Genomic DNA, 27,221 nt, shown 5'->3' with positions numbered 1-27,221 from the left:
CCTAAAAGCAAATAAAAGTTGTACTAAGCTGGTTGCAATGCAGCAGTCTTCTGCAATATTGTTTATTAATTGATGTTTCTAGACCATCTTCAAGGAAACCTCATGAATACCACATTACATGGTAGTTCTAAGGCATGGATTATTGTAGAATAGCTATCCTAAATTGGCATAAGGGCATCACTCCACAGAGGACAATTGTGCCTCTAATGGTAAAAATGGATATAGACGCACTCTCAACTAAAACTCGATCCTTTAGGAAGAAAGCAATCCATCTTTGAACCCTCCTGGGCAGGCACAACATCCATTACCAGCACTTCTGGTAATGGAGCTTCAGGGTTTTTTTGCTCTCATCCAGTCCAAGCACTGATTCAGCATTTCCACTATTTTTCTTGGCACTTATAAAAAGCAAGAAAGAGGCCTATATGCTGTCAGCATACTGATGATACCACTTCAGATTTCAGAATGACCTCAATCAACGGCCTTATAGTATGTCAAATACAATTGGGAATAGAATATAATACTGCAAAACCCAATAAATATAAATGCCATGGGACTGAGCAAAAGTCCCCCAGCGTCACTTTTTGGAGATAGCCTCTAGGTAAAACTGGAAACGCTGCAGAGCTGTTGAAGTCAAACCTAACTTGGATAAATTCTCCCCAAAGTTATCTAGGAGGAGAAAAATTACTTCTTCACTTTCATCATCACCACAGAGTTCACAGGTTCAATAATGAACTCTTCTTAGCGTTCAATCTGTATAGTATGAGTTTTCCTCCACCTGCATGCCATATGTTTCTCAGCTCATGCCATTATCTTCAGGTGCCTGCCTACCTTGTTTTTGAAGGACACCTGCACAGTGACAAAGGATACTCAGCAGCAATTGTGAAAACTGCCTGGGTCATTTTTCTTTATTTGATAGTCTCACCCAGGTTCTGACCTCAAAGCACCCAGATAAACGCCAAGAAAACTTTCAAAATCCTCTGGAATCTGTTGTCCTTTGCAGATGGACCTTCCTAATGGGTCCCCAACTATGCCGAAAGGAATATCGATTTGAAGTCTGAATCTCAACAAGAAGTGGTCAAACTCTGACAAAAATAGATTCTTCAGCTCCAGGTTCCAATCCTTGTGACCAACAAGAAAATAAACAAACAAACAAACAAACAAACAAACAAACAAACAAGGTGCAAATGAATTGAGAATGTTGCCACATTGCTGCCATGAAACCCTGAGCAACTTCGACCTTGGTATATGGCATGGCTATTTTAATGCTCTAGAATCATCATTTTAGAAGTTTTGGCACCCAATCCAGGATCACCCTTAGACACGAGGACTGCTGGGTAGCTGAATAGATGATATATCAACAGAATACAGTTATTTCCTAAGTGCCCAACATCAGAAAAAGCACCGTACATTGGTATTAAAATGGGCAGGAAGACTGGAAAGAAAAAAGGAATTTCAGTAAGCATCTACTTACTGTATTTGATCCTCTAGTTTGTTCAAAAATCATCTCACAAATCTCCAAGCCGTGGTCAGCTATATAAGTTAAGTGCTTCTCTCATCTGCAGTCAAATCATAGATGAGAGAGATCTTATTCATTTATTAGCCTGACATTTAAAATCTGTGCTGACATTCCAGAGGGCAAACTAGTATAGTTAGTTGTCTGGAATGAAAGAACCACCAGAAAAGGAGACAGGCACAAAATACCTGATTTCTCCTCTCCTTACCTATCAGCAATGTATTTTGCTTTATCTGTTATTTCTTTGCCTTTCCCTGGTATTATGACAAGAGTCTCAGGCAAGCACACTGAAATAAAGGTTGGGGGGATGGGGGAGAGAGAGAGTCTGTCCATGAAATGGCCTTGTCCAAGGGATGGTCCTCTTTTACCATCTTTCACCTTTGAGCCTATGGGGCACTTCAAATTTGGTGTTGCATGCTTTGTATATGTGGGTTCTATATTTCTTGAATGAAATATTTAAGATGTAAATTGGAGGATGAAGCAAAAATGGGGTACATTTTTATGTACATCAGAAATGAAGCTCTAATTTCAGACAATTGGTAATTTTGAAAGAGAACATGAAATCTTTATTCTTTTTATTTTATAGCGCCCTGTTTCTGCACAGTCTCGATCATCAAATGCCAAATTGGTAAATATCGGGCTCTATATTGCTTCATTCATCATTAGATATTTAATCACCGTGTATTTTGCATTTTTAAAGAAATATGTTTGCAGTAATCTTTAAAGTGATGCAAATAGTTGTGGTAAAGAGGCTAATGGACATTGGACAAGAATAAAAAATGTTTTTCTAATGGCAACATGTCCAAGACATGATTAATTATGGAAATATGACATTCCAAATATTTTTTTGGAAATATTCTCTAGATTCTAGATGAACCTAGTTTCTACAGTTTTGTTAATTATGGGAATATGGACGCTGTATACAACAAATCCTATGTAAGATTTTTATATCCTGCATTTTCTGTTGTTTGTTTCTGTCACTACTTTGAATGTGTCTGCTTGTCTGTCGTCTTTTAATACTTCTGCTAAATTTGCTACTTACATTAGAGAAATCCTGTTTTGAGATTAAACAAGATTGTACACATGTATGGTAGTACTTATACCACTTTAGTATTTTTCAAAATGAGCCAGATTACCAACATTCCTGAAACACAGAAAAATGCCAGTGTAAAAAGAAAATCTGCACAAAGCTATGCTGAGAACTCAAACCTGAAGGTAATAAGAAAAGAAATATAATCTTGAAGACTAATTTAGTACTATAGTGGCAGTGGCATACACATAAAGGACACAGCAAGCATTCAAGAATCTAAGAAAAACTAAAACACTAGGAATCCAATAATCCAAGCCTGTCTTTCCCAAGAGGAAAAAAACCGTTGATAATCTTTCATTTTTTCCTTTAAAAAAAGAAGAAATCCATATTTGAACTAGGTGCACGGGTTATATTGTTTGTTGTATTAATGAGAAGTCGTTCTAAACTAAATGGACCTTGGAATTAATCTGGCAAACTCCTTTATGTTAATAAATCCTGCACATCAAAGAAAGAAAGAAATACAATCATAAATTATATGATAACAATAGTTTGCCCAAAGATAACAGATCAAGTATTGAAAACTTTGGTAATTCTTTTCCAGAAGGATTAACAAGAGTACCATATTACATAATTAAATCTTACTCTATTGGATTTCTGACATGCATTTCTTCTAGTAGTTCTGGAAATAACTCCTTTTGGGAACCAGCAGGAAATAACAAGAAGGGCAACTGTCACATATCAGAATGACAGTTGCACCTCATTAATAGAAACATAGTTTGGAACAGTGGTTCTTCTCAAGATATTTGCAACACCAAGTTCTTTTTGCTTTCCCTGTTCTAATCTGAGAATTGGACAGTGTTTTCTATGTCCCAGTTCCTAAGCAAAGAAAAGGAATGTTCCAATGAATGCAGCTCGTGTTCCTGCCAGGTTCAGAGGGTAGGAAAACTACTTCTCACTCTTGCAACAGAGACTGCAAAGTGCCACACTGGGAACCTGTCTGTGTGCTATGCACTTTGTGGCTGAAAACAATATTAAATATTTTTGTTGCCTACAGCTATTTTCTCAATATGTTGAAAGTGTCAGGTGCAAAACAGTACATTCCATGAATTTCAGGAGGAAAAGATGGACAGATTCCTGGAGACACAAGAATGCATTGGGTAATGGCAGACACATAAGAAGCAAATTTATCAAAGACTTCTCGTGACTTTCTCGGCTATTATGGCCAAGCTAGATTGCAGGATTGTATAAAATATATAATAATTTTTGTATTCATGATGTGTACTTTGGATTTTTATTTTGTATTGTGAATCTCTTTAGTGCAAATGCAAAATAAAATATATTTCCAAGATGTTTCTGAAATGAAAATGTTTAGTGAAGATTATAAATTAGCCAATGACCGGGTTTGTTAGATGAGCTACAGTCAATATATCAGAGTTTTCTGTCAATTCCATTGTTGATTCTTAACAAGGTAGCATTTCCCCTGAGGGATTAGATCTATGACAGGGAGTCGTCCTAGACCCATGACTCCTGCTGGATGGGTAGATGAAGACCATGGCTATGTGTACCTTTGCTTAGCTTTGATTAATGTACCAGTTGTTGCACTTCCCTGAACTTGGAGGAGTTACTCATACCCTTATTATCTCTGGTTAAATTTCTGCAATACACTCTGCATGGAACTGCCTTTGAAACCCACTCAGAACCTGCGATTGTTTCAAATGTAGGGGTCTGCATGTTAACTAGCCAATATTATTATTATCATATTATGTTACCTTGTATGCTCTTGTGTTGGTTACCAACGGATTTCTGGGTGTTAATCAAAGGTACTAATCTTGACTTAATGAGTTGGTGCCAAGGAATCTGCAAGATTGGCTGCTCTAACCTAAGTCTCCACCTCAGGAGTCCCTTCTGAGAGTAGCTGCTGGTGGTGCCTGATTTTTTGAGATGACTAAGGACAGAAAGGCAGTTTCTTCAACATAGAAAATATTTGGATCATGGACCAGACTCCACCAGAAATTTAATTAAATTAATTAAGAAATTAAAGAAATTGCTCTCTGGGTGACAGTTCTTGGGAGTTTGGGAACATTCAACTTTTTTGGAGGTTCTTAGAATGCTTGCTCATTGCTGACATTTCTTCTATTTATTGTGTATTGTAATTGTTATTATTTGATTTTTCATTGTTAATTCATATTTTGTTGTGTATTGTGTTGTTTAGAAGCATGTTTCTTTAGGAACTTATTGTCTCCAAAATCATTGATTCTGGTATAAGAGAATCAAGTGAGAACTGAGAATTTTGTCCATAGGCAAAGTAACAAGAAATACATGTAATGCTTTGCTTATGGAGTCAGAAATCACCAGCTCTTGCTTTGGGGTGTGGATCAAACACTGAGAATATAAAGTTTGGCTTTGGTTTCTAATGGGGCGTGGAGGCAAAGAGTATGAAACCTGGCATTTGTGCCTTTGGATCTTTCTGACTTTCGCATAATTCCTGGCTTCGATGCCTGGCAAGTGTTGTTCTTATTACTGTTTGTTAGCCAAGTGCTTTTGGCATTTGAAATCTAGTTAAATAATTGGAATAAAATCAGGAGGGGAAAAAAAGGCCAAAACTGACTTCTTACTGTGATCCTACAGCGTTCCCGGCCCCTCTCTGCCAGCGATGCTGAGATGAAAAACCTTATTCCCTCTGCAAAAGAGAAAGTTGCAGGAAGGCATGTCGGCTCCATGCTGGGTCTCTCTATGGAAGAGGTAAAGCACATCATTTATTTAATTATCAGATTTCTACTGTTAAGACCAAACAACTCCATTAAAAACTCTGGGCAATGTCCAATGTTAAAAACAGATTTAAATCAATATAACAAATTAAAAAGAATGGTAATTGTTCAGAGAGAGCAGTAAAACATAGTCTGGATACAAATGTTTCCCAACAGAAGCACATCAGACACTCTAATCCAAAACATGAGAAAATTTGTAAGACTTGTTTAAATGAGGCTAGGGTGGAGACTGTAGAAATCACATGCACTTGTTTAAGAAGGCAGATATTGCAACAAGGAGACTTAAGTCTTGGGTCCTATCAAACAAATGTTTAATTGATGGGACCTTAGCTGTGTGAACTTTGTACAGTCATGCAACATGACTGTAATTTCTTAGCATCAAGACCTATGGGACCCACTTGTCAGAGCCTACTAACCTCTTTATACTGGAACCTAATACAAAGAAAAGAGAACCACATTCTGCCCTCAGTCCTAATCCCCATAACAATCCAGAAAAAATACCATGATTAGTGGCATTGAATGCTACCAAGAAATGAAGGGAAAAAAGGACAATTGCACCACAGCACTCCATCTCTTCCAGAAGTCATTGACAAGTGTGATCAGTGAGTGATGTGTCACCAATTAGAAATTGTCCAGGACTGTTGGGTCCAGCAATACTGTATTCAGTCATTGCATATAAATGCTTGTAAAAAGAAAAGGAGAACAATATTTTTAAGTTGATGTGTTCGATAACTAGATATCTTTGTCAGATTGACATCTTGGACAGTGGATGTCCAAGATGTCAGTGGATTGACACCTTGGATAGTGGACAGCAAATGTCAAAAGAACAAAGTATCCACATTGTACATTACAAGGGTTATGTTTATATACTTTGGCATGTGCTGAGGAATATCAAAGCTTTCTGCAAAATGAGATTCTTTCCTTAGCTTAACATTTTTTGCCCTAGTGACTTCTTGCCTTCCTTCTGATTTTAGATAAAAGTGTTGCGCCGAGTGAAGGATGAATATGATAGAAGAGGAGGGTTCATTCGTATATTCCCTACACCATTAACTTGGGATGTTTATGGGTAAGGAAAACTTAAGAAATCAATTCTGTTATCTTGGACTTTGTAGAAGACTTTTAGGAAGTAATAGATACAAATGCTGGTTTTTTTCCCTATGTTCTTATTACCGATTTCGACATTTCAAACTGCATTTTCAGATCATGTTTTCAGCATTATAGTAGAATAAAAACTTACTACTGATTGTATCTTGTAGTAAGATAAGCGAGAGATGAAGCGCCGGAAAAGACGCCTGGAGAGCGGTTGGAGGGCCAGTCTCGCTGAATCTGACCGAACACTGGTAAGGTCGTATATTATGACCTACCTAGTGGCGATAAAAGCGGCAAAGGGTAATTACTTTTCCGCTCTTATTGCGTCATCAGAGAATCGTCCAGCTGCCCTGTTCAGGGTGACCCGCTCCTTACTCCATCCGGGAGTGCGGGAGGACCCCCTGGAAGGCAGGGCCGAGGATTTCGGACAATACCTGTATGACAAAATCGCTCAGATCCGGGGGGATTTGGACTCTGACTGGGTAGATTCAGGCAGGGTGACGAGGAATAGTCTTGAGAATGTTACCTGGGAAGAGTTTGACTCTGTGACGCCTGATGATGTGGACAGGATTTTGGGCAGACTTAGTTCGGCCACATGTTTACTGGACCCGTGTCCCTCCTGGTTAGTACTGGCTTCCCGGGAGGTTACACGAGGCTGGCTCCAGGGAATTATCAACGCTTCGTTGAGTGAGGGTCACTTCCCTGCCACCTTGAAAGAGATGGTGGTGAGGCCTCTCCTCAAGAAGCCTTCCCTGGACCCGGCAGTATTAGCCAACTATCGTCCTGTCTCCAACCTTCGCTTTGTTGCGACGGTTGTTGAGAGTGTGGTTGCGCGACAGTTTCCACAATTCCTGGAGGAAACATCTTATCTAGATCCGTTCCAGTCGGGTTTCAGGTCTGGGCACAGCATGGAAACAACATTGGTCGCATTGGTAGATAATCTCTGGAGGGCTCGGGACAGGGGTTGCTCCTCTGTTCTGGCCCTGTTAGACCTCTCAGCAGCTTTTGATACCATCGACCATGGTATCATGCTGCACGGGTTGGAAGAGTTGGGGATGGGGGGCACCGTGTTACGGTGGTTCTCCTTTCTCTCAGACCGGTCGCAGTTCGTGTTGGCAGGGGGGCAGAGGTCGACCTTGAGGCCTCTCATTTGTGGAGTGCCTCAGGGGTCGGTCCTCTCGCCCCTTCTTTTCAACATTTATGTGAAGCCGCTGGGTGAGATCATCCGTGGCTTTGGGGCGAAGTACCATCAGTACACTGATGACACCCAGCTGTACATCTCCACCCCAGGCCACCCCAACGATGCCCTTGAAGTGATGTCCCAGTGCCTGGAGGCCGTGCGGATCTGGATGGGGAGGAACAGGCTCAAGCTCAACCCTTCCAAGACTGAGTGGCTGTGGCTCCCGGCATCCCGATATAGTCAGTTGACTCCATCACTGACTATCAGGGGCGAGTCTTTGGCCCCCGCAGAGAAGGCACGCAATCTGGGAGTCCTCCTGGATTCGCAGCTGTCCTTGGAGGAACATCTGACGGCTGTAGCCAGGGGGACCTTTTGTCAGGTTCGCCTGATTCACCAGTTGCGGCCCTTTCTTGATCGGGATTCCCTGTGCACAGTCACTCATGCCCTCGTCACCTCGCGCCTGGACTACTGCAATGCTCTGTACATGGGGAGGAGCACCCGGAGGCTCCAACTGGTCCAGAATGCGGCTGCACGGGTAATTATGGGAGCCGCTTGGCGCTCCCACATAACACCACTCCTGCGTGAGCTGCACTGGCTCCCAGTGGTCTTCCGGGTGTGCTTCAAGGTGTTGGTTACCACCTTTAAAGCGCTCCATGGCATAGGACTTAGTTATCTTCGAGACCGCCTGCTGCTACCGATGACCTTCCACCGACCTGTGTGCTCCCACAGAGAGGGCCTCCTTGGGGTGCCATCAGCCAAACAATGTAGGCTGGCGACCCCCAGGGGGAGGGCCTTCTCTGTGGGGGCACCTACCCTCTGGAATCAGCTGCCCCCGGAGATAAGGAGGATCCAAAACCTCGGTGCCTTCCGCTGTGCCCTTAAAACTTTCTTTTTTTCAGCAAGCCGGGCTGGCTTAACATATATTTTTAAATATTTTTTAATTTTTAATTGGTCTGTTATCTTAAATTGGGGCCAAATTAATATATATCCTTTTAACTGTTTTTAATGTTTATATTGTATGTTTTATCTGGCTGTACACCGCCCTGAGTCCCTCGGGAGAAGGTGCGATATATAAATTCGAGATAAAATAAAATAAATAAATAAATAAATCTTTCTGTATGATCAATATTTTCCATTAGTAGATACTATGATATCCTTGCTTGTTTAGGTTTAGATATTTCTCCTTCCAAACTTATAATGTAGGCTTTTTTCTTCCTTCTTATTTTTTTATAACCTTTGAGATTTTCTTCTGTTCAGATATTTTTCTTTTTCACGATTAACTTTAACTCTCTTACTCTTGATTTCTTAGGCCTTTTCTGGAACATAAGACAACAATGAACTATATGCTGGCTACTCGTCTTTTCCAAGAAAGGTAGGAAGGCTGTTATAGTGCAACATGTACAGTGAGGTTCCTTTTGTAGGAGACACAGTGTGGTGGCAGTAGTTCTTTGAAATACAAGTGCAGCTTAGAATGCACATATTCTTAAAATGTTGCATGAGGCACAAAGCAATGCTCAGCAGGAGATTTTTTATAAATCTGCAATTATAAGCAGTGTTGCTCTGTGCACTTGATTGGGTGTATATGCAAATAGGCAGCTAGGGGCAAAAATGAAATTTAAAACGTAAAAATCAATAGTTGATTAATCACACCCTTCATCTCTTTATGTGGCTATCAAAAATAAAATTAAAAAACTAAAAACTAATTCTCTTGTCCCAATTTCTTTTCTTACTCACTATACCCAGACAGCAGTGCCAACTCTTATTTTAGAAATAACTTCTTATTTAAAGGTGGTTCCAGATATTATAGCAGTAACTAGAGATTTAATATGGAGGGATATGGAGTTGAAAGAATTAAGGGAAATAGGTGACCCTATAGAAACATATTGGTTTAAAAAGGATATTTAAAAAACTAGGAGAATTCAAAATCCCTTTTTAAAAAAATTGATAGAGTAATGGAATAAATGGAGATACTGGTTAATGCCAGGAATTTCTCCTTTAACACCAGTGGTGGAAATGGAGAAATTCCCTAAGATTGAATCGAAGGATTGGATTAGTAAACTAAAAGAAAATCAGATATATAAATGGGAAGAATAAGATAAAGAATATAACACAACTAAAGAATGTTTTAGCAGATGTTAAAGTAAATTGGTTGAATTTAATACAATTAGAGAAATGGATAAAAGTGGAAGAAAGATTAGAGGAGAAATATAGACAGTTGACAAAATTTGAAATGATTATAAAAGAATGTGAGGTGAATGAAGAATATATAGGTAAAGGAAGAATTGGGAAAATATCTAGAATATTAATTGAATTAGAAGAGCAGACAAAAGGTTTAAAATTAATTTGGGAATCAGATTTAGGAGAAATAAATGACAACGATTGGAAAAATATTTGGAATAGAAGAGTATATAAGAATATGTCAGTTAGAATTAAGGAAAATGGATATAAAGTGATATGGAGGTGGTACTTAACACCACGTAAATTAAATCAAGTAGATAGTAAATATACAAATATATGTTGGAGATGCAAGAAAGAGGTTGGAACATATAAACACAGATGGTGGAATTGTGATAGGTCACAAAAAATATGGGACATGGTGTTTAGAGAAATTAGACCACTTTTGAATGTAAATTTAGATATGTCACTGAGAATTGCATTATCGTTGCTGGTGGAACAACGGGATATAAATGAAACAAAAAAATAAATGATTGTAAACTTGATAATGGCAGCTAGATTAGTGATGGCTAAATACTGGGGGCGAAATTGGGATATTCAAAGAAATGAATGGTATAATGAAATTTGGAGCCTGGCAACAAACGATAAATTAACAACAGAAATTAAATTTAAAAAAGGGATAATTTAAACAAACAATTATATTGAAATATGGGAGGATTTTATAAAATCAGTGTTGGTGGAAGGCAAAGGGAATAAACGTATTCAAGAATATATGCTGTTTTGGAGGAGATAAGGGCACATTTAGAATATATTGTATATTTTTTAGCTGTTATAGAAGAAGAAATATAAGGGGGAAAAATGGTCTCTGGGGTGGGGGTGCACTGTATTATTTGTATTTTTTCTTTTTTCTTTTTTGTATTTAGATGTGTATGTATATGTTCGTATTGTTTGCATTACTTGTATTTAAAATAAATTTAAAAATTAAATTAAAAAAAAAGAAATAACTCCTTTGGCTATACTGAGTGAAGGGATATTTACTTATTTTTATTTATTTTTCCCATTTTTGAACTGCCCAGCTCCCTGAAAGAGGGACTCTGGGCATGTAGAACAAAGCTTTAAAATATAAAAACAGTATATATAGAAGTTTAAAAAAATAGAAAGAGGGAAGGATGATGGTGATGATGATGTTATCCATTCAGTCGAGCCTGACCCTTTGGCAATTCTAGACCCAGGTCTCTTCACATCTTTCAATCTTACACTGCTTCTGTGCTCTGGTTGGTGTCAGCTTTGATGGTGGCAATGATAAAGCACTATTAAAATTAATTAAAAGTTGAAGGGATGGTTTTCAGGGCACTAGCCAGTCCCACGGCTACATGCTTCTTTGGGCTCCCCATGTGAGGCCACAGAGTTTTAATTTTAACTCCTTTTTGTAAGGCCAGGAGAGTGGGGGGCCTGTCTTGCCTGGAGAGGGGGGGGGATATTCCACATGGCAGGGGGAATGACAGAGTAGGCTCTGTTCCTGGACCCCACCAGTTGAAGTTCTTTAACTGATGATGTCTGCAACATACCTTCCCTGCTTGACCGGGTGGGAGAGGCTGGTGTAATGGGACGAAGATAGTTCCATAGGTTTTTTTTATCTCAGTTCCTTTTTATTTTTTCACTTCTTAGTAACTTCTTTTCTACATCATTGGTATGCGGTATGTGTCTATCCTAGTCTTTTTGTATATCAGTGCAGCCAGAATTTGAAACCATTCCAGGCAATAAGAGTTACAACATTATAATATTAAAGCATGTTATATTTGGCATTGCATAGCAATTGCAGCTATCAAAAGAAAGTCAGGGTAGCAGCCTGGGAAAAACTGGGATACTGAAGGAAAATAACACTGGGATGTAAGATGTGGATTTCACTGTGTGCCATGTGGTTCAGAAATTGTATCAGCAAGGTAAACTTATGTAAATTGAATCTAAGAAGCTGTAATAGTAAAAAGTGCTAGAAAATATGATAAATGATAGTGAACATAGAGAAGGAGTGCTTATAAACCATAGTACTGAAACTGTATGACAGTTAGGAAGATTTAAATTGTTGATGATTACTAAATAAGATGAGGAAGTCATAGAATAATTCATATGTAAATAAGAGGAGGAGATTCCCAAGAACATAAGAATTGGCTTTCTGAAGTAGAACAAAGTTTTGCCCAACAGTTTTTCCCGACAGTTGCCTGTCAAAATGCCTCTACAACTTTACCATTGCATTTAATTGAATATCTTCTACTGTTCTGTTAATTTATTTAGTTCAGTGGCATTTTATTTGGATTTTTTTATTATGTGCCAGCATTTAGGTATCACCAAATAATCCGGCTATTATTGAAGCCAGAAGTCACTTCTGACTTCAAAACAGTTTAATGAAATAGAACCATTCTAGTGTAAGATCTTGTGGTAATCTACCAATTTTTAAATCATTTTTGTTTATTTTTACAGACCTGCATTAGATCTGTCATTTTATCCAGTAATTACTAGGTTTTTAAGAATCTTTGTTAATGACCTTGAACACAGTTTTTAAATTTGTGGTTACCTAGCATTTTATGTAACCTTGATTTAACAGGCCAATATGTGTAAAATTATGAATGACATTTTATGCATGAATAAAATGACATTATATGTACATAAACTGGGGTTTAGATTGAATTTGGAGAGTGCCAAACCTAAGTCCTATAAATGGAAATTGTATTATATAAACCTTCTAGTGTTCTTCAATTACATCTCTTTAGAATTCCTAGCCAGCAATGCTATTGTCTATGCAGGCTGGAAATTCTTAAGAGTTGTAGTCCATGCACTAGATTGGGAAAAGCTAACATATGTAAGTATGTTTCTCCATATGAAAATTTGAAAATGATCAAATATAATAACGTATAACTGTTTATATAATGCAGTATATATTTGAACTATTTCTAGATTTCCTAGGCTCTACCCAAGTAGTCTAGGGATATTTGTACATTAGAATACTTCCATCTGAAAACTTCTTTTGATATATGATTTTTCTTAGAAACTAAGTTTGATATAATTTTTGAGCCATATTTCCCATTGCTGATATTCTAGGATTAAAAGTTCAATTTTTGTTTTATACCATTATTATATAAACAGTAATAATAATGTAATTCATAATGACATATGGTAATTATATAATTGGTAGTCTGTTGTTAGAAAGATTACACTATTTCCTTCCTTCCTTCCTTCCTTCCTTCCTTCCTTCCTTCCTTCCTTCCTTCCTTCCTTCCTTTTGTTTTTAATGAAAACAAAATATTCCTAAAGGGGGAAATGACTGAGTGCAAAATTTATTCATTTATTTATAAATATATATTTGGAAATGAAGTAGAATGTAAGACATTTCAAACAAAAATATTTGCATAAACATTTTCAAAATGTTTCAAATGCTTGCATTGCATAGTCTTTAACAGACCAAGGTTGCTTCAGGGCACCGCATCAAGCAATACATGGCATAGAATTGTTTAGTGAATCTAAGGTAAAACCCATACCAGTAGAACATGTCTTTTAAAATGGTTAACCTAATGGAATTATTATGTAACATTTTAATGATATTGTCACCCATCCACTTCATCCTCAGTAGTGGCAAGCCAGGGACCAAGCAGTGCTCCAAAATCATTTTTTGTTACCATAATGCTTCCGCCAGTAAAGATTTGACACTCAAGATAGTTGCTGGAGTATAAGAATCTGGCTGTTGCGCCTGTGTACTGACTGTTGAGGCATGCTCACATTGAAATTATCCAGCAAATTAATAGAGGGCAGATCTATCAATGATTATGCATATTGACAGTGGAGATGCAAATGATATGTTTATGAATCCTGGGATGAAGAATGGGTAAGAATATAAGGGCAGCTCTGCTAGAACAAGGCACATGTTCTAGCAGAGTGGTCTGACAGACCACTTCTCATAGTGGTCTGTCAAATTTTTTAGGTACTCAAAGGCAGGACATGAACTTCTCTCTTGCCATTATTCCCCGGCAAAAGTAAACTTGGGCATCATCATGAATCAACAGTGAGCTTTTGGTTTCTGCATTTGCTGTCTTTGAAAGCACAACATGGATGTTATTCTGATCTAGCAAGACAGTGATAATTGTCTTTAATTTGACCTAAGCTGCCATTTTTATCAAACAGTTTAATTATTCTAACAGTATTTTTATAGATTTATTGCGCTTTGAGGTAAACCTGTCATATAACTAACATAATCTCTTCTATTTCTTTATAGAGGAAATTCAAGGAAAGGACCAGTTCCTAGACGAGCTCGGTAAGGTTTGAAATGAGGCGTATAATATCATTTAAAAGGACTCCATTATTTTGTAAATAGGCCTTCGTGAATATTTTAGCTCTGTCAAAAACGGTACATGAACTGTGGACCATAGCCACATTCAAGATGATCTATAGAACCTTCCCAAAAGATGCTATCAAAATGCAATTTTAAATGTGGCAGAGGAAAATGATTAAATACATGAGATCTTAATTATATAACTTTTCATCTTACCTATTTTTCGCAGGCTACTTAAATATTTGTTTATCTGTCAGCATTAAAAATGTGTTCTAATTGTAAGCAGATCAGATTCGTATTTTAGTAGTCTTTGGATTGGTTGGATTGGGAGTAAGGTGCCCATTTGTAGTATATGTAATACTCCTTCCTTGAGTTAAACATTTGATCCATTTTGTAAACATATGGTCAATAACTGCTGATGAGGCTTAGGCAAGACAAGTATGATAATTTATAAAATACTTATAACTACCTCAAATACATTTTGCTACTTTAATCCATTATTACCTTACAATTTTGTAGTTAACGACTTGATTTCTACAATAAAAGTTGCTAAATGAACAGCTGAGTTTGGCTAACATTAACTAGTTGACTAGTATTCCCTCTATAATGTTCATGTCCTAGGTTTCCTATGTAGGATTAGGAATAAAATCAGACTACAGCCAGTATTTATGTCAATATTAATATATTCCATTGAATTTGATGGCTTTAGAAGTGACAGTGTATTGAGTCCTTTTTTTCCCTAATACAGGCAAAGTGGGAAGATCATTTAGATCAGAGGTGGGTTTCAGCAGGTTCTGACCAGTTCTGAAGAACCGGTAGCAGAAATTTTGAATAGTTCGGAGAACCGGTAGTAAAAATTCTGACTTGCCCTGCCCCCATCTATTCTCTGCCTCCCGAGCCCCAGCTGATTGGGAGGAAATGGGGATTTTGCAGTAACCTTCCCCTGGATTGGGGAGGGAATGGAGATTTTACAGTATCCTTCCCACGAAGCCATGCCCATAGAACCGGTAGTAAAAAAATTTGAAACCTACCACTGATTTAGATGTCTCTGGACTTTGGGACAAAAGCCATGAAGGTTTTTTTCTGTTTTTATCTTTTGCAGGTTAGCTCTTGCTGCTGAACTGGGTCTGGACATCGTGGATTGTAATGCTCAGCTTCATGCTGCTTTGTATGAGCGGAAACTATTATCACTAGAGGTTCGAAAACAAAGGCGACGGTTTGGCAAACTGAGACCAGGAAGATTGGCAAGATTGTCAGGTACATACCTGTCCTGCTTATTTTCCTGTAGTGTGGATATACAGGTTTAATGCAGAAAAACCATATCTTATATGTGTAGATGCTATCTTTGGAATCTTAAAAAAAAAGTTCATACAGATTTCCTGTTTGGCTTACCTAGTGCTATTATATAATCCATTATTGCCCATTTAGAGATGTAAGCACTGAATGGTATACATCAGAGCCTGTTTTTTTTTTTTTTTCAAATTTTAGTTTGCTAAAATGTTGAGAATTGGAAATATACTGATTCTGACAGGTACATCACAATCAGCTGATTTTATCCTCAAGTCAGAAACAGAATGTGAAGAAGAGGAGGAAATAGAAGATGAAGAACTAGAAATATGCCAGGGTGAAACAGTCGGCTCTCTCAGAAATATGCCTGTGAAATTTAAGCCACAGTTGACAGAGATGGTGAAGCCCCCCCACCAAGTCAAATTACCAAAGGAACCTGAAGAGAAGGCTGCAAATGAAGGGCCTCCTCCTCCTCCTCCTCAAGAGAAACTGGAACCAGTGCCAAAGAATGCTGATCCTCCATTTAATTTGCTACAGATTCTGCAAGAGAACAGGAATCTAAGGTAAGAGAGTTAATGGGATTGATTTCCTAAAAGACTTGTGATTCCTTCACTGTTTGTATCATATTGCTGGTTGCACTGGGATATGTGGAAGTTGACATAGAAAATAGCTTGAGTTGTGGTAGAACATCTAGAACAGAGGTGTCAAACTCGCGGCTTGCGGGCTGGATGCGTCATACACTGGCCACACCCATGCCCGGTTTAGCGAAGGGGGAAAAAGTCACAATATGTCACGTGACGGTGCCATGACGATGCGAGTTTAACTCTCTTGATCTGGAATATCTAAATATAGTGGTATAGGATGCATGGATGGCTGCCAGTGTTTTTGTCAGCAGTTTTCCTCTTGAAAGCTACTATCTAGAACTTAAAGCAGAAAAAGATATTCAGCAGGTTCTGAAAATCCATTTTTTCTATCTTGATAACCTCCTCCAGCCACTATTACTCAAAATTAATAGCACAATTTCTCACCATTTTGAGGTATAAAACTCCCCAAGTTATATTAATAGTTCTAAATATTTAAAAAATAAAGCCATTTCAAACTCTCCAGGCATTCAGGTCCAGTCCGTTCTATTTTGCATCATTGATCCAACTATTGAAGCCCTCAGTTTCCTCAAACATTTCTTCTGACTTAAGGTAATTTTTAAGTTTAGAAACAAAGAGCAGGTATGTTGTAAACAATTTTACTAGCGATTGTTCAGAGCCAGCTCTAGGCTTGAAAGTGGTATCCTTTCCAGCCTGGAACTGGCTCTGGACCAGGAGATCCCCTTTTATTACTAACTAAATGCCCTGGCACCTTTGATGGAACACTTGAGCAATCTCTGCTTTACTGTTTCGACAGAGGACTTACTTGCTACTAAATTCATGAGATACTGCCAGGTTCTTTCTTAGTAGGTAAGCTGTTGGAACAACGGTAGTAAATTTCTGGAAGGCTTTTGAGTAGATACTAAATTTCCATTGTCAAGCAGCAGATTATACTGGTAATGATTTACTGGTAGTGATATAGCCTTTCACAGCAGGTGGCAATCAAGTAATGATGAGCATTTGGGCTGAATGATTGTGTTTCAGCTTTCTAGACCAGTCAGAAATCCACCTACACAAACCAATCAGGGACAGGCTAATTAAGAACCTGTTTGACTGGAATTTCTCCAAAATGGATCAGACAGAGATGAGGGACCACCTTTCTTGGGCTCCCGTGACACAGACCAATCAGAAATTAGTTTGCCAGGTTCAGATACAAGATCCCAGTTAGACTTTGTTGCCTGTGAACTACCAAGAGGTACACCACAAAGCAGTTCACTGCTTCTTAAGGTGCTAGCTCCAGTTGTTGGTGAAACATCACCTCTGTAGAAAATTATGCTATGGCCATTCAGCCTGAATACTAATTATTGCTTATTTATTCATACTGATTTATTGTTCTGGCAATTGTCAGCTATCTGCCTTTGTTGATTTCTGAAGCCAGCTTTGAGTTCTTGCCTTCATGCACTGTTTAAATTTCACAGGTGCATCTGGTCACTTTTGCAAGACAGTGTCATAGTAATTTGATGTTTCTAAAATGTTCTGTGTTTATAGATGTTATATTTTTATTGCTACATTTTCTCTAAAATTTAATATAATCTGCCTAGTCAACTGTATATGAAGAAAGTTTTTTTGTCCAGAACAGATTTACATTCAAATGCATTTTATTTAGAAAAGGCTTTTCATTCTCTAGGATTTAAAGCTATTGTGACAGCATTTCATACCATGTTGCCATCAGATATCCCTTTCTATTACTGTTGTAGCTCTTTACTTTTGTCTATGATTTGAAAAAAAATTATCACAATTTAAATACAGATTTTGCTTGCTATTTTGGTATTCATCTCTAAGATAAATGAGCATCCAGAGTATTCAACAAACTTTTATTTAGCTTGTTCAAAAGTTTTGACAGCTACATTAAAATGGAAAAATAAAAATATTTCAGCTGGCTAGAAAACATATCCTAATGTAATATATAATTAGGATACATTTTCCATATAATATATAGAAAATATATTCTAATGTATAAGATCCTGAACAATCTTAACTCCACAGGTGTTTTTATATATCTTTCAAGTTATTTCCATATTTAACAATACTTGCACTTGTGTCACATGGAAATTGAAGGGATTTAAGTTAATAATCAGTAACTTTTCATGTTAATTTTAATGGAAATAAAGGATGATTGAGTATAGATCCAGCTTTTATGTATAGAAAACCATTTCCTATCATCTAGTCCTGTGATGGCAAACCTATGGAACCCGTGCCACAGGTGGCATGCGGAGCCATATCTGTGGGCACACGAGCGTTGCCCTAGCTCACTTCCAGTGTTCATGCGCGTGCTGGCCAATTTATTTTCGAGCCTTCCGGTTCCACTGGAAGTTGCGAAACAGACTGTTTCTGGCCTCCAGAGAGCCTCCTGGGGGAGGGGGAGGCTGTTTTCACTCTCCCCAGACTCCAAGAAAGCCTCTGGAGCCTGGGGAGGGCGAAAAACGGGCCTACCATGCCCACCGTGCCATTGCGTGCCAAAAGTGGGGGGAGCACAGGGGTGTCACATGCGCATGCGTGGGGGCAGGGCGCATTGAATTATGGGTGTGGGCATGTGTTTATGCGACCCCCGCATGCTCCCCCCGCCTTTGACACACGATGGCAAAAAGGTTAGCCATCACTGATCTAGTCTGACAAAGTTGGAATCTCTTAATTTCAGTTTGTAGGTGATAGAATTCTCCCCTTATAATTTGGCTTGTCTATTTTCTGCAATAGTGAAAACACGTGGATGGATAATGCAGTTGGTTAGAATATTAGTTCCCATAGTATGTCTTGAACAATATAAAAGCAAAATTGTATTTATTTTGTATCGCCACCCATCACACATTTGTGACTCTGGGCAGCTCACATAGAGTGATTAAATAACCCAGCAAAAAAACCAATACACAAGATACGGTAAAAACAACTCATTTAAAATAGATTAAAATCAAATTAAAACCAGAAAGTATAATAATAGGGTAAGTGCAACTCATGCGTCAATCAATACAGTCCTCTAGCCATAACTGGATCCCCCAGGCCCATTGACAGAGCCATGTCTTTAGAGTCTTTTGAAAACCAGCAGAGGGTTGGGACCAATCTAACCTCTGGGGTGTGATGTTCTAAAGCAGGGCTGTCAAACTTGCGGCCCGCGGGCTGGATGCGTCACGCGCTGGCCATGCCCACGCCCAGTTTAGTGAAAGGGAAAAAGGTCCTGATATGTCATGTGACGCGGTGAGTTTGACACCTGTGTTCTAAAGCATGGACACTGTAGCAGAAAAGACTCTTCCTGGGTCCCATCAGATAAGACAACATGGGGATGGGGAGTACTTCTTGTAAACCATTGACCAATGAGAAGAATCACTGCCAGCATTTCACAAAAGTAAATTGACATGTCTGTGTTGCTGAGTCATTAAAAGCTTTGGCCATTAATCTAACTTCATTTTTTTGAGGCAATATAAAGTTAATTTGTAGAATAAAATATAGAGGATACAAAATTAAAATATGGCAATTTTTAAAATGGTCATGTTCTTGGCTAACATTCTTCGAAGAGCAGTGAAAATTGAGCTTATCCTCTCCACTTAGCTTGAATAACATCCATAGTTCCCACAGTATTCAGAGAATAATTAATATGCAGCAAACATCTTGATTTGCATGAATATGCTGAGAAAGTGCAAATGTTGACTTTGTACTCCAAGGTTGTGTTTGAGAGAAGAGTTTTCTCTTTTAAACTTGCACTCATCTTCCATATTTATTTTGGAGACATGGAAGTTTTGGCAGCATGAAATTTCAGTTTGGAAATTTAGAAATTTAATCCTTTTCAGTTGGAGCTCTGTGAAACAGTTCTCCAGTTTTACTGGATTAATCAGGCTTCTCCAGTTAGATTCCAATGAAACTGTCTTTGCTGATCCAGATTCTCAACTATTTATCCCCTTCTTAATAGCTAATAATGATTGGCAAAGAGTAAAAGCTGTATTTTCATGGCTGCCTTTACCTCTCTCCTGTAGCAAAGTTCAGGCTCGCAGAGCTTTCTCTGCTTACCTACAGCGTGTCCAACTGCGTCTGATGAAAGAGGCTGGTGATGAGGTCCACAACCCAGTCTGGGCTGCCAAGGAAGATGAGCAGATGGTAAGAAAATGGTGTGCTTGCCCAGTACTTTTCAGGAAGGGACCCAGCTGTTCCTACTCAGCATTCCTGAATCATAGTCAGTATGAAGCTGATTCCTCCCAGCTAGGGCTGAGCAGAACTGCTGAACATTTAACCATTTGCAATGTTAACACATCTTACCTTTCTCTATCATTTAAAACAATTTGAATGCCTCTCTTTGATCCTGTCTAGTTTATTGATGTGCAGAACAAGTAGAAGTGTGTTTGGAGTCTGATAGAGATTAGGTTTAGCTGAATAGAGCATGGCTAAAGTGATAGCCAGTTTAGAGTGCTGTATTTCTTTTGCATTTAGTTCCCCATTACCTCTTCTTAAAATCTGTATATAACTTGGCTACTAAACCTATGTCTGAGTTGTTTTTCTATTTCCCCCAATCACATCACTTTGGGTGTTTTATATAAAGTACTGGATTTATAGCACTTAATGAGATTGCTCCACATTTCTAGTCTTTGTCATCTTAGCCCAAATGGAGACTTTGTGAAAACAGGCAGTGCATATTGAGCCAATCTAGCTCAAAGATTAAAAACCTTATGTCAGAAATAAGGAATAATCAGTTTGCCTCAGTGGAAAATGTTACCCCACTCTTTCCAAGTGGAAAATTGAAACTGGCTTTCTAAGAGCTACTTTGTCTGCTTTGCTGTGAAAAATAATATTTAGAGTAACAGTTCAGACCAATCTAATATAATGTTAATGAGAGGTAAATTGTGAAATGTAATGGTTTGGCTATGAAGCAGTTCATTTACATGTTTAGTAGGGCATCTAGCCAAAAGCAAATCCAAACTGGAGACAGGATGTGTTTGAAATCAAATACCATAGCAGACAGCTTAATATTTATTTTTCAGGGAGAGTATTTCTTCTCTACCATTATCTGGTGACAAAGAAGGAAGAAATAATAATAATGCAGCCCTTAAAGTAAGATAGTATGACCAAAAGTGATTCAAGTAATGAATAATGGCAGCAAAAGTATGCCTAACCAAATTGACATGCAAAAATCTTCTACCCTTAAGATATGTGCTTTTTATCTGTGGCTAAGAGACAGATAAAATAATATAATAGGCAGGTTAATGGATAGCAATAATAGACATTAGCATTGTACATGCTTTAAAATGATTTAGAACAGGGGTGTACAACCTTGGGAACTTTAAGACTTGTGGACTTCAACTCCCCCCATCAGCCATGTCAAAGTCCATGAGTCTTAAAGTTTCCAGTGTTGGAAATCCCTGATTTAGAAGATTGTTTTAGAACTCATGGGAGCATGTCTCCTCTCTACTGTTCCACACAAGCCTGAAGAAAAGAGGCTGGTTTAATGAATTGACTCATTAAAGCAACTGTGAAACTTAATGTGAAATTCAAAGCAGCTTTGTCTTTTCAGGCTCTCATGGAAGCCTGAAAAAAAGACACAGTACTTGAATGAGCAGAAGTGATGTATCACACATGTTCTTGAGCAGTTCTTTCAAGATACATTCAAAGCATGCCCAGCTTTGATATGTAATGATAGAATACTTGATATGTAATGATAGAATACTTGAGATCGCACATTCCATCCTTTTTATCACACATTTTTCTTTACAATGTGGTTTCTTTGAAACAAATTTAGATATACTTTTAATAAAATTGAATATTTGGATTCTGTCTTCAGTGTTGTTTCTTCACGGCAGGAACTGGTGGTTCGTTTTCTGAAGCGAGCAGCCAGTAATCTTCAACAGTCGTTGAGGATGCTACTTCCAAGTCGGCGCCTGGCTCTCTATGACCGTAGGCGCATCTTAGCTCACCAGCTGGGTGAATTCATCATCTGCTATAACAGAGTGAGTATTGACTATGCTAGCTGAGTGGTGTTACACCCTCACAGTATTAATTTACAGGTTCTAGAGATCATCATTCTATTTTGTTGCTTTAATGAATCTCATTGTATTCCATGTGCAAAGAAGAAAAATCAGCAGCATAATTCATTCATTCTTCAATTTTTCAAATGTATAGTGCAATGATGGAGTGAATTTAAAAAAACCTAATATGCAAGTTATTTATGAGAGACAACTAATTTCTGGAACTTGCACATTGTAATGTCAGATCTGCAATTCTGTTTAAAGCATTGCAATGAAAGCAGAAGGTTCTTCATTTAAGATTTGTTTTTCTTGCATCTTTGTGATTTGGCATAAATAGGTAACTCCAAAATGTGCAAATAAGTATTAATGTTTTGTTTGTTTAATTGATTGCATAATTAACAAAATCATTCTCTTAAGTGCCTGTTTCCTTTGACAAACTAGTAATTTCGGATGTTTTTATTGCAACAACTTTGACAGTAACTTTCATTTATGTTTTTGAAATGAAAATGAATTTGTTTACTAAAACTGATGTTCACATTCATTGTTCTTTTAAAGAAACAAAATCATGACAATTTTGAAACTATTGGTCAAAATGTGTCTAGTCATTTTGCTATTTTTGTTGGTTTTTTTTTAATGTGATTATGCTCCAGTAAAAACTAATTTGAATGGCCAGGGTTATTTAGAAATAGATCTTTTAGGGAAAGTAGAAGTTATAATGACTAACTTCATGTTTTGCAAGAACAGCAATAGCAATAGCATTTAGACTTATATACCACTTCACAGTGCTTTACAGCCCTCTCTAAGCGGTTTACAGAGCCAGCATATTGCCTTCAATAAACTGGGTCCTTATTTTGCCGACCTCAGAAGGATGGAAGGCTGAGTAACCTTCAGCCAGTGAGGATTGAACCCCTGGCTGTCAGGAGAAGTAGCCTGCAGTACTGCATTCTAGCCACTGTGGCATCACGGCTCAATAATACTATTGAGTAATACTACTCAATAATAATTTAGTGCTCAAAATTCTTGTGATGCACAATATTTGTAAATTCAATATTGGATTCCATTGACATTACTAATATCTTCTTCAGTGCAATGGTATCTTGGGAAGAGGAGAGAATAAGGGGGGCAAATAACATAAATGATATGATAGAAATGCAGTGACTTAATGCATTTGTATCTGATGTCACAATACGTATTCAGTTGCAATGTTTGTATGATGTATGTGATTCATAGTAATTTGTTACAGTATTCAGTAATTGTTTTTTAATCAATTTATAAACTCCATAATTAACAGAACTAGAAAAATGCCTTTATTCACAAAATTTTTGGCTTAATATTCATTAGTCTGTAGATGCAGAATAAAAAGTACATGCAAAATGCATGCAAAGCCCAAATAGATCTCATAGTGGAACAATATTTTACTCCTCTAATTAAAAAAAAACTGGATGTTTAAGTACACCTATGGCAAGTTCTGTATCAATCTAAAATTGTGCTTCATTCATACTGGGAACTGGCATATGATATCTGAATCCTACAAGAAACCCGTTTTTTCTGATATCTTTTACAAATATGTATAGTATATTGGCCAACAGTTTGCCATTACTAAGTTTTTGAACAAAAAATAATTTAGAAATACAGCAAATCATTAAATTACCTATCTCTTGAAGTACAGTTTTTATTTTAAAGTGCTAATGTTGTTTGTTGGCACCTTACTGATGCTGTTGTCTAGACTTTGCAATGAATAGTGTAGAGTATGAGAAGAGTAACTGTTTGCTTTAAAAGGATATTTGCACTGAGTACCATTTCCCTAAGTACTCCTCCAAGCATCCTAATAATTACAAAACATATTCATAGAAAAGGTGATTTGAGAGATTACTCTGTTGTTGCTGATTTTTAGGAAACAGATCAAATGTCTCAGAAAAAGGCAATGAAGAAACTGGAGGAAGAGGAAGAAGAGGGGGTAGATGGAGAAGGCTTTCACGAGTTTATCACTAAGGCAAGGTATGAATTACTCGAAAGCATTTAGAGCAATAATTATATTGCCTCCTACTGGAGACCAATTTGAGACTTTTTAAGGTATTGCTTTTTTATTCGTCTGTATGTCATATTATTATTGTATTTATCTCTGTGTTTTTCATGAATGCTAGGCAAACCCTATCTTGATTCTTCAGATCCAGAAGTCTACTTTGTATACTAACCTATACTGAGCTCTGCTGCTGGTTAATAACAATTGTTTAGTGGTGGAAATAAAATATTGTAATTTTTCAAAGGGAAATAGAATTGGATGTACTCCAGTGTGGATACAAGGATTATATTCTTCTGGGATTTTCCTTCTTTCTCTACTTTCATTGTAGCATAGCCCTAAAGAAGGAGCAAAATCCATTTTGCATCAAAGATGGGTACAATATAGCTCTGAAGAGGTAATGTTCAAATTACGGAGATAGGAACCTTGGCTATGGAATTTTTGACAGTAATTTTATTATCAGAAATGTTCTATTTGGGGCGGGGGGTTGCCTTTAAATCAGTGTTGACTCTGGACAGCTGTCTGCACTAGTCCCTGCAGGTTTTGTAGCAGGTCTTTCAGAAGTGATTTGTCCTTGCTACCTTCCTAGGACTGAGAAAAAATGACTGGCCAAGGTCATCCAGCTGGATTTTTACCTAAAGTGAACATAGAATTACCGTCTCCCAGTTTCTAGCCTGGTGCCTTAACTACTACAGCAAAGTAGCTCTATACATTTTATAAAAGAATAGCTAACATTATTTTTATTACTAGCTTTTGGATGACTAGGAGTATTATTTTCTTTAAATGCAGCATGGAATTTTAGCAATACCAATAGCACTTAAACTTATATATCGCTTCACAGTGCTTTACAGCCCTCTCTAAGCGATTTACACTGTCAGCATATTGCCCCCAACAATCTGGGTCCTCATTTTACCCACCTCGGAAGGATGGAAGGCTGAGTCAACCTTGAACCGGTGAGACCCAAACTGCCGGCAACTGGCAGTCAGCAGAAGTAGCCTGCAGTACTGCATTCTAACCACTGTGCTACCATGGCTTTTACCAAGCTTAACAAAAACATCATTTTTTCTTTCAGTTCTTTCCAATTTGTCTTTCTTTCCCCTTCCCCCCTCCATGCTTATAGTAGCTATTGTAGCTGCATCACCACATTATAAATTTAGGCCATTTATTCTTGTATGCATCTTTTCTCATTTTAGTGAAAGTGATCTTGAGGAGGTACTGACTTTTTACACACATAAGAATAAATCAGCAAGTGTCTTCCTGGGAACAAATCCTGGAGCTACGAAGCATAGTAATAGCCAGTTGGAAAACAGAAACAAAAGCAGTGAGTATCCATTTCTGATATCTTCAGTATAATTGTAAAGAAGCAAATGAGGAATATTCTTGTTTTTCCTTGATAAAGTTACTTGAATTCACTCAGAGTTGGGTTCTTCCTGTTGAAGTGGCTGGGGCACAATCTAGTGGGATCATCTGGACTGAGTTTAAGCCTGTGATTCCTGAGGTAGTAGACAAAGTCTTCCAATCTATGACTTTGCCCACTTGTTTATTAGATCCTGGGCTTCCCCGAGTTATTAAAGCTGCCTAGAAAATGACCTATACTTGGTCCATGTAATGCTATCACAGAAGAACGGGGTTGTCGTCCTCTTTTTGAAAGAAATTGTAGTGTTCCTCCTTGTGAAGAAGCCCATGCTGGATCTAACACTGCCAGACAGCTATAGTGTCCCACCTTCCCTTTTCAGAGAAGATAGTTAAGATGGTGGCCAGACAGTAGTTGCAAAACATCTTGGAGGAAACAGATCATCTGGAACCATTTCAATCAGGTTTCAGGCCAGGGTACAGTATAGAGACAGAATTGGTGGTACTTGCTAATGATATTTGGCACAGCTGGGATGCATCTATCCTTGTGTTCCTTGTTTTCCATTGACTTTTGATACTCACAATCATAGTATCCTTCTTGGGTGGATTTGAGGGGTGGGAACAGGAGTGAAATCCAGTAGGTTCTGACAGGTTCTGGAGAATCAGTAGCGGAAATTTTGAACAGTTCAGAGAACCAGCAAATACCACCTCTGGCTGGCCCCAGAGTGGGGTGGGAATAGAGATTTTGCAATATCCTTCCCTCAGGAGTGGGGAGGGAATGGGGATTTTGCAGTATCCTTCCCCTGGAGTGGGGTGGGAATGGAGATTTTGCAGTGTGTGTGTGTGTGTGTGTGTGTATGTGTATATATATATATATATATATATATATATATATATGTGCAAAAAATTAAAATCTCGGGTGTTTTCCCGCGTCATTGTAAATAAGCTGGTTAAAATGTTTAAAATTCTGGTTAAAATCCCAGCTTAAAATCTTCTAAAAATCCTTACAGAGCACTCTGCAAGGTCCTTTAAAACCTCAGCAGAGTGCTCTGTAAGGATTTTTAGAAGATTTTAAGCTGGGATTTTAACCAGAATTTTAAACATTTTAACCAACTTATTTACAATGACGCGGGAAAACACCCGAGATTTTAATTTTTTGCATATGCATACCCATGAAAACTTAAGAAGACATAGATAGATAGATAGATAGATAGATAGATAGATAGATAGATAGATAGATAGATAAATTTGGATTTCACCCCCGGGTGGGAAGTACTGTTTTATTATGGTTCTCTCCTTCCTCCTTGGTGAGTTCTCATAAATGCTGACAAGAGGAGAGAGGTCACATCCCTAGCCCCATGCTTGTGGGGTGTCTCAGATTTTGAGATCCCTCACCCCTCTTAACATTTATGGGAAACTGGTGAGTGATATACCTCAGTTTGAAGTCCAGTATTATCGGTACATTGATGATACTCAGTTGTGTATATTGATCCCAGGACATCCAAGTAATGTCAGTGACTTGATCCATTGTTTAGATGCTGTCTAGAGGACAGGGAGGAACAGACTTGGGCTCAGACTGGGTGGTTATTATCTGAATCTCTTGAATCTGTGAATATTTCATCTCTGGTCTTGGATGGGGATCATACTTCCCCATTTAAGATTAGAAATAGATAATTAAATAGATTCCCCATTTAAGATTAGAACCCCCTGGGGCTCTTCTTGGAATCACAGGCCTTGCTCAAGCTAGTGTGCCTGTTGCACTTTTTCTTAGTATGGAAAACCCTTCAAGTAGTCATGCCCTAATCATTTCTCAGGTGGATTACTTGCAATGCACTCTACATTCAGCTGACCTTGAAGCCGCAGCTGTTGCAAAATGTAGTAACAAGGCAGCGATAGGCACAT

At 38.0% G+C, this 27,221-nt stretch overlaps 1 protein-coding gene across 44 annotated transcripts in view; it reads left to right on the top strand.

Moving 5' to 3' along the window:
* Window positions 1–27,221, top strand: part of TTLL5 (tubulin tyrosine ligase like 5) — a 150,303-nt gene that overhangs the window by 39,690 nt on the left and 83,392 nt on the right. For 22 of the 44 annotated variants that reach the window (XR_015728967.1, XR_015728954.1, XR_015728973.1 and 19 more), the window contains 11 exons: window positions 2,100–2,141; window positions 5,172–5,285; window positions 6,286–6,377; window positions 8,890–8,952; window positions 14,020–14,058; window positions 15,179–15,333; window positions 15,608–15,926; window positions 19,967–20,087; window positions 21,782–21,928; window positions 23,841–23,944; window positions 25,160–25,287. Coding sequence is in view for 33 of the 44 variants with exons in the window: in XM_034418146.3 (XP_034274037.2) it covers window positions 2,100–2,141; window positions 5,172–5,285; window positions 6,286–6,377; window positions 8,890–8,952; window positions 14,020–14,058; window positions 15,179–15,333; window positions 15,608–15,926; window positions 19,967–20,087; window positions 21,782–21,928; window positions 23,841–23,944; window positions 25,160–25,287 (1,324 nt within the window). In the remaining 11 variants the exon portion in view is untranslated. The remainder of the gene's footprint in view (window positions 1–2,099; window positions 2,142–5,171; window positions 5,286–6,285; window positions 6,378–8,889; window positions 8,953–14,019; window positions 14,059–15,178; window positions 15,334–15,607; window positions 15,927–19,966; window positions 20,088–21,781; window positions 21,929–23,840; window positions 23,945–25,159; window positions 25,288–27,221) is intronic. The other 22 variants (XM_087874036.1, XM_034418152.3, XM_087874065.1 and 19 more) reach the window with 3 other exon arrangements.

This window comes from Pantherophis guttatus, chromosome 1, assembly GCF_059756535.1.
Source record: "Pantherophis guttatus breed Tessera chromosome 1, ASM5975653v1, whole genome shotgun sequence".
Classification (NCBI taxonomy): Eukaryota; Metazoa; Chordata; class Lepidosauria; order Squamata; family Colubridae; genus Pantherophis; species Pantherophis guttatus.
This window is presented reverse-complemented; position numbering and strand designations above follow the sequence as displayed.